We start from the raw sequence: 11,473 nt of genomic DNA, 5'->3' as shown, positions 1-11,473 counted from the left end.
GAACGGGAGTCACTGGAGGTGGCGCGGAGCCCCACCCCCGCGGACAGGGGACCGGAGGGAAGGTTGGGCGGGCGGGGCCGCTGCCGGCAGGTTGGTGGGCGCCATTTTGTGTCGCTGCCGAAGAACGGACCCGAGTTCAGGGCGAAGCGGCCAGCCTTGCCTTTCCTTCCGCCGGGGACCTGACCGGGATCGTGCGCTTTGTAACCTCCTCGTTGCTCTATTTCCTAAGCGGTTCCCGGTCCCGGAGGCTCGCTGTTGGACTCACAGGCCCGCAGCCTGCATCCCTGGGTCAGGTCAGGAGCGGAGCAGACGACGGCGTGCCCGTTTCTAGCTCGGATAGGCCCGGGACCGAGGCGGTTAGTTCGTGCAATTACCGATTTAAATATCTTATTATCATGGCTGTGGCTTTCCCCCTGAGGAGAGGAAAGATGGGAGGTGCTGGCGCTCTCCCTGCATTGCTTGCTGAGTATAAAAATATGTCGTTTATCATAACATAACCCCCGGTTGTAAGTGGATGATGGGGAGTTCAGAAAGCTCTTACAACGATGCGGGGTGGACGAGAGCTCATGCCTGACTTGAAATGGTGGCGACGTGTTCATTTTTTTCATTGGAGGGCATGAGTAGTGGTGGTTCTTTTGTTGACAGTTGAAGCCTTTAGGCGGGAGCCTGAGAGCTTCCGACCTCTGATTGCTCCGAGGGATTACCCCGATTGCTAAATACTGCCTGAAGAGACGTCCCGACCCGAATCGTCGTCTCTCCATTTCCCTTCCAAAGATGCTGCCTGATCCGCTGAGTTCATATGGCACTTTTATTTTGCTCAGATTACTTAGCTGAAGTATTGGAGCGAAAACAGAATGCTGTAAATGCTCCAGGTCTTTCATTCGATGTTCTGAAAATTTGGGTATTTTCATTCTTTGTAAAATTTGACCGAGCGTATTCAGCATTTCTGCTTTCATTCACATCCCAACATCTGTAATTATTTGCTTTTCAGATTGTTGGACTATTTTTTAACTTTGTTGCTGTGGATTAAAATAAAGTTATGTGAGGTGATGCACTTCGAAAAATAAAATTAAAAGTCAGCTATTAGGAACGGAAAGCATTCAACAGATCAGGCAGCATTTCTGAAGGGAGAAGTGAAATTATACAGATTAATTTATTTTCACCTTTTCCACTTCTGTTTTGGTTCTTAATCCTACCTTGAGTATTGAAGTCCAAAGTTATGCAGGTCATGGCTGATGCAAGTATTTTTTATTAAATATTCTGCCTTTATAATTTTTCTTGCTTTCTGGGCAAAAAAGGTTTCATTCACTCCCCTGAAATACTAATTACTTCACTAAAGAAAAAGTCCTTCCTATATACTATATTTAGGACCATTATAGTTTAAAATAACTACATTCAGTCTTCCAAAGAAAATGGTCTCAGATTGATGAATTCTTACAATATTCTAATCCTGTCCACATTCTGAAAGTTTTGTATGATGTGACAACTGTATGCAGCACCCAAACTGATGTAAATAGTGTGTAGGTTTTTTGCATAACTTCCCTGTCCTTCTCTACCTTTAGCTAATAAAAGAAGGCAGCCTCTAAGCCTTTATACCTTTCTGACTTATCCTGCTACCTTTAAGGATATGTGGAAGTTCAATCCAAGGTCCCATTGCTCCTGTATAGCACTCAATATCCTCCCCTTTTTGTACATTCCCAGGCCTCGTTGCAGCACCACCTCCATGGTGTGTAACTTTCTCCACCTTAAAATCCATTGATGTGAGCAAAAGGAGACTCGAGAGAGACTGCAGATGTTGGAATCAAGCAAAAAACAAACTGCTGGAGGAACTCGGCGATCAGGCAGCATCCATGAAGAGAAAAGAACAGGCAACATTTCTGGTCAGGATCCTTCTTCAGACTGATGGACTAGAGGGTGATAACTGGCAGAAAGAGGGAAAGGGGTGGGGCAAGAACTGGCAAGTGATAGATGGGTTCATATAGTGAGGATTTGATTGACATGTGAGTTAGGTATGGTCATGGGTGGAGATCGTAATGGAGGTGATTAGTGGAGAAGACAAATGGCTTTAAATGGATAAAGGAAAGTAGGGAGTAAAATGTATAACTAGATTGATGGATGGTGGGAAGGGGGAGCTAGATAGAGAAAAGGAAAGTGGGATTACCTGAGATTGTTCATGCTGGCTACCCAAGTGGGACATGAGGTGCTACTCTTCCAATTTGTTATGGCTCATGTTGGCAGTGGAGGAGGCTGAGGACTAACTAACAAGTCAGTATGGGATTGGGAGGAGGAATTGAAGGACTAGCAACCAGGAGCTAAGATGCCCCTGACGGACAAAGAGCAGGTGTTTGGAGAAGCGGTTGCTTAGTCTCACTGATGTAGATGGTCTCGTCATTGAGGATGAACACTCATTTACATAGCAGATAGACACAAAATGCTGGTGTTACTCAGCGGGACAGGCAACATCTCTGGCGAGAAGGAAGGGGTGACATTTTGGGTCAAGACCTGCAGTTCCTTCCTACACATTTATATATCTCTTTTAGAGCAGGAAAACATCCCAAACCACTTTACAAGAGTATTATCAGAAAAATTGGTGCATGAGATCTTATTGCAGCTGATGAAATGGTTGTGGGCAACACCTTGTGGCTCTAGAAATCTGGATTTGATCCTGAACACTGGTGCTGTATCTGTATTTCATGTGGAGGTTGTATGTTCTACAACTGGATTTCCCCAGGGTGCGCTGCTTTCCTCCCACTTCTGGAAAATGTGCTGGTTGGCAGGTTAGTATCCTTAGTCTGAAATCGAGGTGTAGTCTGGATGAGGGAATAGGTTACTGGGAAATAATTTGGGGATTGGGATTCGCTGTGGATGGACTTGCAGGCCATTATTTCCTATAAGGAGAAATCAAGTTGTAGCCTGTCACAATGGCGTTTCACTCAGTGCTTTCAATGCTTGTTTCAAAAGGGAGAATATCAATGTATCTTCTCAGGCCCCTAAAGCCCCCAATAACACACTAATCTCAGTCACCAAGGCCAACGTCAGAAGGTCCTTTACGAGGGTGAACTCTCAGAAAGCATCTGGACCTTTTGGTGTACTTGGCCACGCATCGTCTTTCTGCTGACTGAATAGCTCGCAAAAAAATGCTTTTCACTGTACCTTGGTGCATGTGACCATAAACTAAACTAAACGTTCTTAAAAATTGCACAGACCGACTGGCTGGAGTTTTTGTGGACATCTTCAACCTCTCACTACTAAGGTCCAAGGTCCCTGCGTGCTTTGAAGGGACATCGATAGTACTGGTGCTCAAGAAGAGCAAGGTGGCATGTCTCAATGAAAACAAACCAGTGGCAATGATGTTCGTCTTGATGAAGTGCTTTGAGAAGTTGGATATGATGCATCTCAACTCGTACCTTCTTAAGGACCTCAACCCACTGCAATTCGCCTGCTACCACAACAGATCGACAGCAGATGAGTTCTCACTGGTTCTCCACTCTGCACTGGACCATTTGGACAATAAGCACACATACGGCAGACTGTGTTTCATCAACTGCAGCTATGTGTTCAACCCAATCATCCACTTTAAAATTCCTCATCGGTAGACTAGTTAGTTCAAGTTGGCAACAACACTTCCTCTTCGATGACCATCAACACAGCCACCTCAAAGCAGTGTACTCGGTCCCCTGATCTACCCTCTTTACTTATGACGGTGTAGCTAGCCATAGCTTAACAGCATCTTTAAATTTGCCAATACCACTGTTGAATAACAGATAATGGTAAGTCAGAGTCTTGGAGGGTGGTTGATAATCTGATTGAATGATGCCAGAACAACAATCTCACTCTCAACATTAGCAAGATCTAGGAGCTGATGTGTTGACTTCAGGGAGGGAAAGCCGAGGATTCATGAACCGGTCTTCATCGATGGGACGACGATGCAACTAAATTTCATAGGCATGCATATCTCTGAAGATCTGTCCTGGATTGACCATTTGATGCAATCATGAAGAAAGCTCCTCAACTACATCCTGAGAAGATTGAGGAGGTACAGTATGTCACCAAAAACGCCGTTGAACTTCTACAGGTGTACAGTAGAGAGCATACTGACTGGGTGTATCGTCGTCTGGTTCGTTAACGTGAATGCAGAGGAATGAAGGAGGCTGCAGAAAGTGGTAGACACTGGTAGTCCATCATGGGTACTGACCTCCCATCAAATGAATCTACAGGAGGTGTTGCCTCAGAAAACCAGCGAATATCACCAAAGACCCATACCACCCTGGCCATGCTCTTATCTTGTTGCTACCTATGGGAACAATCCTACTTGGGCAACTATGATCTACTATGGACTTTGGTTGCGACCCATACTTTGGATTTGCACCATTATGGTTTGATTACCTAGTATTACTGCTTATTGTATAATTGTGTGTTTATTTGTGTGTTGTGTTAATGGGACTGTAAATCGGCAGCAAGTAAAAATTTCACTGTTCCATTGGCAGTGCATATATCTCAATTAAATACTCTGACTCTCGACTTCCTATGCCTTAAGAAAGTATAATATTAAAATAGCATAAAGGAGATGGTAGAGTGAAGTTCAGAGCTTAACAGCTGTTGCAACTGAAGGAACAGAATAGGACACCAAAGGCAAAACGTTCTAAATGGTCATTGCAATGACAGTTACAAGGTCCACTGTTCACCCGTCCCAGGATTTGTTTTTTTTCCGCTGACTTGCAGAATTTGTGTAATTAAATTGGTATAATATGAATTTATGTACGAATTGTACAGCATTAATAACTCCATTTGGTGTTGTACCTCTAAGTGACAAAGAATTTAATAATTATATAGAGACATCAGATCAGATATTAAAATTATGGCACTCAGTCTGAATGGATAATGCAATTGTTATGAGATGAATTAATGGAATTTACATGGATTGCTTGATAATTAGCAAGTTGTGGTCTCACACAAATTGATGTACTTTGTAAAAATAATTCCTTAGTTATGTACCCCAAATCCCTTGCAATAAACGGCATCAGGCTACTTTCATGATTCACCAAATCAAGATCTTCGAATAAATGTAACCATTTAGATGAATCTGTTATTTATAGGATTTTTCTAATACCGCTACAGCAAACTTCTCCAGTTTCTTGCTTGAAATTACATCTGCCATCTTCTTTTCCCTCTCTTGCTCTGTGTGTATTTTCTTCATGCCTTTGTGGATGCTACATATCTTCTTTTCCCAGCCAGCTCACATCAGTTTGAAGAAGGGTCTCGACCCGAAACGACACCCATTCCTTCTCTCCAGAGATGCTGCCTGACCCGCTGAGTTATTCCAGCATTTTGTACCTACCTTCGATTTAAACCAGCATCTGCAGTTCTTTTCTATACAGCTCGCATCTATGTTCCATAGGGTGTTTTTCTATGGCAATGAATATGAAGGAACTAAATTCAGTGGTTTGAAATGAATGGAGGTTTTGAAGTGCTTTTGAATTAGGCATGCTGTACTTTTCTTTAGTTTCCAAATTTTTCAGATTAGGATCAATGTTGAAGAATGTATGCACTCTTTCCAATAGAAAATTTTAGTATTACATGATGCATTGCATGTGTGAACTTTGAGGCCATCAATGCATTTTGCCATTAGGATTTCAGTGACATTGTGAAATTTTGTCTTGGCTATGTGGGGAAATTATCAATTTAAGTCCTTTTAATCAAACTGAATTGTAGATTTTGTTTGCTATTTTGTGATATGCAAAATTTTAGGGATGGGAACATGCTGATAGTAAGATTTGTTATTGTGTGACGAATTTGGAGTAGTATATTAACAGAATTTGCAGGTGGTGCATTTGGTGAAGCCTCAGCACCAATGACGCAGGTTCAATACTGACCTCAGCGGCTTTGTATTCTCATTCTCCCTGTGACCGAGTGGGTTTCATTGTATATCTTAAAGTGGGACTTGATGTGCCAAAGATCCAGTTTCTATGCTTTGATGTCTCTGATTCTATAATTCCTGACAAATTATGTGAAGATAGTGCGTTGATGTTTAGATTATTATCTTAAAATACCATTTTTTTTTTTTCAGGAATCAGAATGACTAATGAAGAACCTCTGCCAAAGAAGGTAAGTACAAAGGAGTGTACATTTTCCATAAACTTCAACAAGGCAATATCTTTGTCATTTGCAGAAAATAATGCTGACTTGTTTTCTTTCACAAATAGGTTCGCTTAAGTGAATCAGACTTCAAGACTCTGTCCCGAGATGAGTTATGTTCCAGGTAATGATTAATGAATTGAATTTTGAAACCAAGAGTAAAATTAACAAGTAGTATAAGAAAATAACTGCAGATGCTGGTACAAATCGATTTATTCGCAAAATGCTGGAGTAACTCAGCAGGTCAGGCAGCATCTCGGGAGAGAAGGAATGGGTGACGTTTCGGGTCGAGACCCTTCTTCAGAAGAAGGGTCTGAAGAAGGGTCTCGACCCGAAACGTCACCCATTCCTTCTCTCCCGAGATGCTGCCTGACCTGCTGAGTTACTCCAGCATTTTGCGAATAAGTAAAATTAACAAGCCTGCTTTCATTTTTTTTAGTATAGCACCTGAAAGTATTGTAGAGACATAAGAGACTGCAGATGTTGGAACCCTGAGCAAAAAAAAAACAAAGTGCTGGAGGAACTCTGCAGGTCATACAGCAGCTGTAAAGGGAAATGGACAGACGTGTTTCCAGTTGGGACCCTTCTTCAGACTGATAGAGTATGGGGGAGAAAGATAGAGAAAGGTTGAGGTGAGGCTAAGCAAAGTGAGTGATAGGTGGATACAGGTGAGGGTGATTGGCTGATAGACGGAGATACTGATAAAGGCTAGCGGTTGGGTGAACAGAAGGGGCAGGGGTCGGGGGGGGGGGATATTACTTGAAATAGTATAATTCTGTGTTCATACTGTTGGATTGTAGGCTACCCATGCAGAGGTGATATTCTTCCAGTTTGTGTGTGGCCTCACTGGCAGTTGAGTCCAAGTACAGAAACATTGGAATGGGAAGGGGAGTTAAAATGGATAGCAGTCAGGAACACCAGCAGTCCTTGGTGAACATTGTAATCATGTATTGTCTTTCTGCATGACTGGATAGCATGCAACAAAAGCTTTTCACTGTACCTCGGTACAAGTGACAATAAATTAAACTAAACAGAGCAGTGTTCAGTGAAACAGTCGCTGATATAGTGGGGGCTACAATGGGAGCACTAAATGCAATAGATGATGTTGGAAGAGATGCAAGTGATGTGTCCTTTTCTTATTCTATTGTTTTTTTATTTGACTCAAGATTTTCGCAGTTTGACACCAGATAGTGATCTTTTCCAACTGATATTTGCTACATAGTCTTTTACTGAAAGGATGTTGAGCACCCAGTAAAGTGATATCTAATAGTAGCATAGCATGGGTCTTTTTGCTGATGATCTATAGCAGGTGTCCTCCATTCAGTTCGTACTGATATGCTATGTTACAGACAAGGAAACTTTCTAACCTTCCTCAATTAGTAACCATTTGCTCCCAATGTTTTCTCCAGTTTTAGATTCAGGGACTTTTGCTTTCAGCAATGGTTATTTCTCCAATTTTATACTGGAACCACTTTTTAAATTAAAATAAGTCACAATTAGAATATCTGTGTTGTTGCTTCTTAATAAAGTCTTTTTAACAGGAAACTGCATGTACCGTATTTCCCATTGATTGGATTAATGCAAGTTTAAAAGGAATATTTTGTGTGAAATGCACATGATCTGCAAATGTTCCAGTCCAGACATCAAAACTCCTTCTCCAGTATATCGCCCCTACCTTTAATCCTAATCATTTATTAATCTGGTGTTTATGTTTAAAAAAATCCAGATTGAAACAACTGTCAAAAATTATGTTCGTGAAATACTACATCACGGAAAGGGGAGATTGGATCAATGTTCCTGTGCCTTCTTTAGATTTGGATCAGTGATGAATTTCCATTTGAGGATGGTGTGTAACTTGGAGCGCAACCTGCAGCTGGTGGTGTCCTTTGGCCATTGCTGCCTTTGTCCTTAGTGGCAGAGATCACAGATTTGGGAATTGCTTTCGGGGTAGCATGATGCAATGCATTTTGTGAATGGCACTTGCCTCAGCCATTGTGTGCCATTGGTAGATAAAATCAATATGATTCTGGAAAGGATGTTATTCAAGAAGATTGCTTTGATCTGGATGGAAACAGGCCCTAAGGCTCATCTTGTCCATATTGACCAAGTCAACATCCTGGGCTAGTCACATTTGCTTACATTTGACCCCTATACCTCTACACCCTTCTTGTCCATATATCTGTTCAAATGTATTTTAAACGTCGTAATTGTATCAACTTCCATACCTTCCTCTGACATCTCAGTCCAGATACAGACCACCCTCTGAGTGAAAATGTTTCCCCTGAGGTCCTTCTTAAATCACTCCCCTCTCAGTCGAAGCCTATGCCCTCTAATTTTAGAATCCTCTACTTTTTATTTTTCCTGTCAAAATAAGACGATTTCACAATTTTTCACATTGTCCTCTGCCAAAGCTTTTCTATGTATCTTTGTAGTTTCATTATGTCATCTTAACAATATTGATTTTCCAATGCCCATGTTCTGAATTTCTGGAAGCCCATTTATTATATAATAATTAGTATTTTCCCAACAATTGATGTTAAGGTGGCTGGTCTGTAGTCTTTAAAAAAAAATTGTACATTACTAATTCCTGCAACCAGTTTATTGAGGGCTGATGCTTATTTTTGTAACCCCTTGTAGCATACTTGTAGACAATCTTACACCTGTTTTTACATTACCTGCCAATTTATTCTCATTTTATTTTTGCACCTTTATACATTTTCCTTTCAATTAGTTAGGTGGATGCCTTAAGAAATACTAAAATAAAATTAGGAGTAGGCCATTTGGCCCCATAAACCTGCTTGCTCCACCATTCAATAAAATCAAAGTTGTTGGGGTGGCACAGTGGCACAGCGGTAGAGTTGCTGCCTTACAGTGCCAGAGGCCCAGGTTTGATCTTGATTATGGGTGCTGTCTGTACAGAGTTTGTGCATTCTCCTTATGACCACGTGAGTTTTTTCTAGCTGCTCCAGTCTCCTCCCACACTCCAAAAGGGTACATGTTCGTAGGTTAATTGACTTCTGTGAATTGTAAAAACTGTCCCTAGTGTGTAGGGTAGAGCTAGTGTACAGGGTGATTGCTGGTTGGCGTGGTCTTGGTGGGCCAAAGGGCCAGTTTCCACGCTGTATCTCTAAAGTCCTCTCTTCTTAAATTCTACCTGTGTGAATACATCCCCAGGATATCCTCCCTAAGTACTGTTGAGATGCTCTCCTTAATCAGTAATGCAGCTTCCCCTTTTTTGCATCATCCTCTGTCATGTCTTAAACTTCTATAGCCCAGAACTATAAGCTGCCAGTCTTGCCTTTCAGTCACAATGTTTCTGTGATTGTTATAATATTGTAATTCCACGTGATGATCAACGCTCTAAGCTCATCTGCCTTAGTAAATGCATTTGAGTCCCATGCTCCCTAACATGCTTCTGTTCTGCCCACTGGACATGCTTAATTTATCCTCTACATTCAGGTCAATCTTCCAACCTGGCACATTGCTATTGGATTTCCTAGCCTTTTGTCAAATTAGTTTAAACTGTCCTGAGAAGCATGAGAAATCTTCCCTGCAAGGATAATGGTCCCCTTTCAATTTAACTAGGAGGTAAAGCTGGTTAAATTCCATGGATGAATAGTTAAAAAATGTGAAACATTAGGAGTTGATGTTATTGAGTCAAGGCAAGAGAGTCAGGGATGTTTTATTGTCGTATGTATTAAAAAGGAACAATGAAATTCTTACAGGAGATTAATATAATAAAAAGATGACATGATGGGAGAGATAGCAAAAAAGTGATTCCTCGGACAGAGTACAGAAGCATTGGTATAATCTTAAAATTACAGCCATCTTTTTGAGGTGTGATCATTTTGCAAACATATTAGTGAGGCTGTGGTATATTCATGTCCAGGTCGGCTAACAATTTTATACCGAGTTGGGCTGAATTTGTTGAATCATACTGGATAAAATAAGTTAAAATAGAGCTTGACTGTAATTTAGAATAAATCAGCCAAAGTAAAATGGTTTACCTCTATCTTTTTTCCAAATTCAATGATATATGACAATGAAACAAAACATGCTTTACTTCATTGTAGTTGTGATTCATTGCCTAATTAACTCTTTCTTCCTCCAGGTGGAAACAACAAGAAGTCTATGTACATGCATTAGAGACTAAGTGCTCAGAGCTCAGCTGTAAGTTGTTTTAGTTTATTTATAACTCGTTGTATTTCTGGTTATAGCCTGCAACAGATTTTTTTAAGTAGCAAAGGTCCTGTAAACGTTGATAGTTTGGTTGTGCTCACTGCTGGAGTTTCAGTGCATGAGCACTTTTCTACCAGCGGCCACAGTTCTATCAGCTTTAAGGGCTAGTGGAATCAAGGGATATGGGGAGAAGGCAGGCACAGGTTACTGATTGTAGATGATGTGGGCCAGGCTCGAAGGGCCGAATGGCTTCCTCCTGCACCTATTTTTTATGTTTCTAAAATAGTTATGGACAAGGACAGGCCTGGCCCACAAGTTGAAGTTCTAAATTGGGGAAGGCCGAATTTGGTTATAGACAGGAACTTGCAAAAATTGATTGGAATCAGTTTGCTGGCAATGGGACGTCCGGAAAGTGAGATGCTTTTAAAAGTCCAACATTGAGAGTTCAAGGTATGCATGTTCCTGTTTGAGTGAAGGACAGGGCCGGTAGGAGGAGTAAGGAACCCTGCATGACGAGTGAAATTGAGATTCTAGCCAGGAAAAAGAAGGAGGCATGGGTCTGGTATGGGCAGGCTAACAAATCAATCATTCCGTTCTTCCTCTCTGCTGCAATAGCTGAGTGGCACATATAACCCTCCAACTACAGCAACCATTCCAGAATCTATCATGTGCAATTTTGGAGAGTTCCTGATCTGGCCTGATAGCCAGTTTATTCCTCAAAGAACATCTGGGAATCTGCCTTGAGAACAATAACTTATGGTGGGGCAATTACTGTAAGAGGTTACGACCTCTAATTTCAGTTGTTGTATACCCCGCATCATTTTTACTCTAGTTCTGGAAACATTCTATATATTATCTATATATATTTTATCTACATACTACTAAAACTCAGATCTTTTTATATATATAAATATATCCGTATGTATTTCTGTGATTTTGTCAAAACGGTAAACCGTAGCGCCACAATTTTTGCTCCACCTTAATTACCACTCTCGCGGTGACTATTTATAACAAGTTTTATTTAAATTGGTAGTATTTTTTTAAAGTTACAGACATTTGATAGTTTAAAACTCATTTCTAAACACTTTTTCAAAGTGCTGTGCATATGACATCACCATAGGGCACGCACGGCCTCTCTCTTCACTCGCACAAACAAGAT

At 41.1% G+C, this 11,473-nt stretch overlaps 1 protein-coding gene across 6 annotated transcripts in view; it reads left to right on the top strand.

Moving 5' to 3' along the window:
* Positions 1-11,473, top strand: part of wtap (WT1 associated protein) — a 43,290-nt gene that overhangs the window by 258 nt on the left and 31,559 nt on the right. Inside the window, exons 1-5 of one of the 6 annotated variants that reach the window (XM_078405112.1) lie at positions 9-90; positions 1,702-1,880; positions 6,068-6,105; positions 6,204-6,259; positions 10,247-10,305. In XM_078405112.1, the coding sequence (XP_078261238.1) occupies positions 1,793-1,880; positions 6,068-6,105; positions 6,204-6,259; positions 10,247-10,305 (241 nt within the window). In that variant the 5' untranslated portion in view covers positions 9-90; positions 1,702-1,792. Of the gene's footprint in view, positions 1-8; positions 91-252; positions 357-1,701; positions 1,881-6,067; positions 6,106-6,203; positions 6,260-10,246; positions 10,306-11,473 lie in introns of those variants that run through there. The other 5 variants (XM_078405113.1, XM_078405111.1, XM_078405117.1 and 2 more) reach the window with 5 other exon arrangements.

This window comes from Rhinoraja longicauda, chromosome 9 (assembly GCF_053455715.1).
Source record: "Rhinoraja longicauda isolate Sanriku21f chromosome 9, sRhiLon1.1, whole genome shotgun sequence".
NCBI lineage: Eukaryota > Metazoa > Chordata > Chondrichthyes > Rajiformes > Arhynchobatidae > Rhinoraja > Rhinoraja longicauda.
Note: the sequence above shows the minus strand (reverse complement) of the source record. Positions and strands in the feature narration are given on the sequence as shown.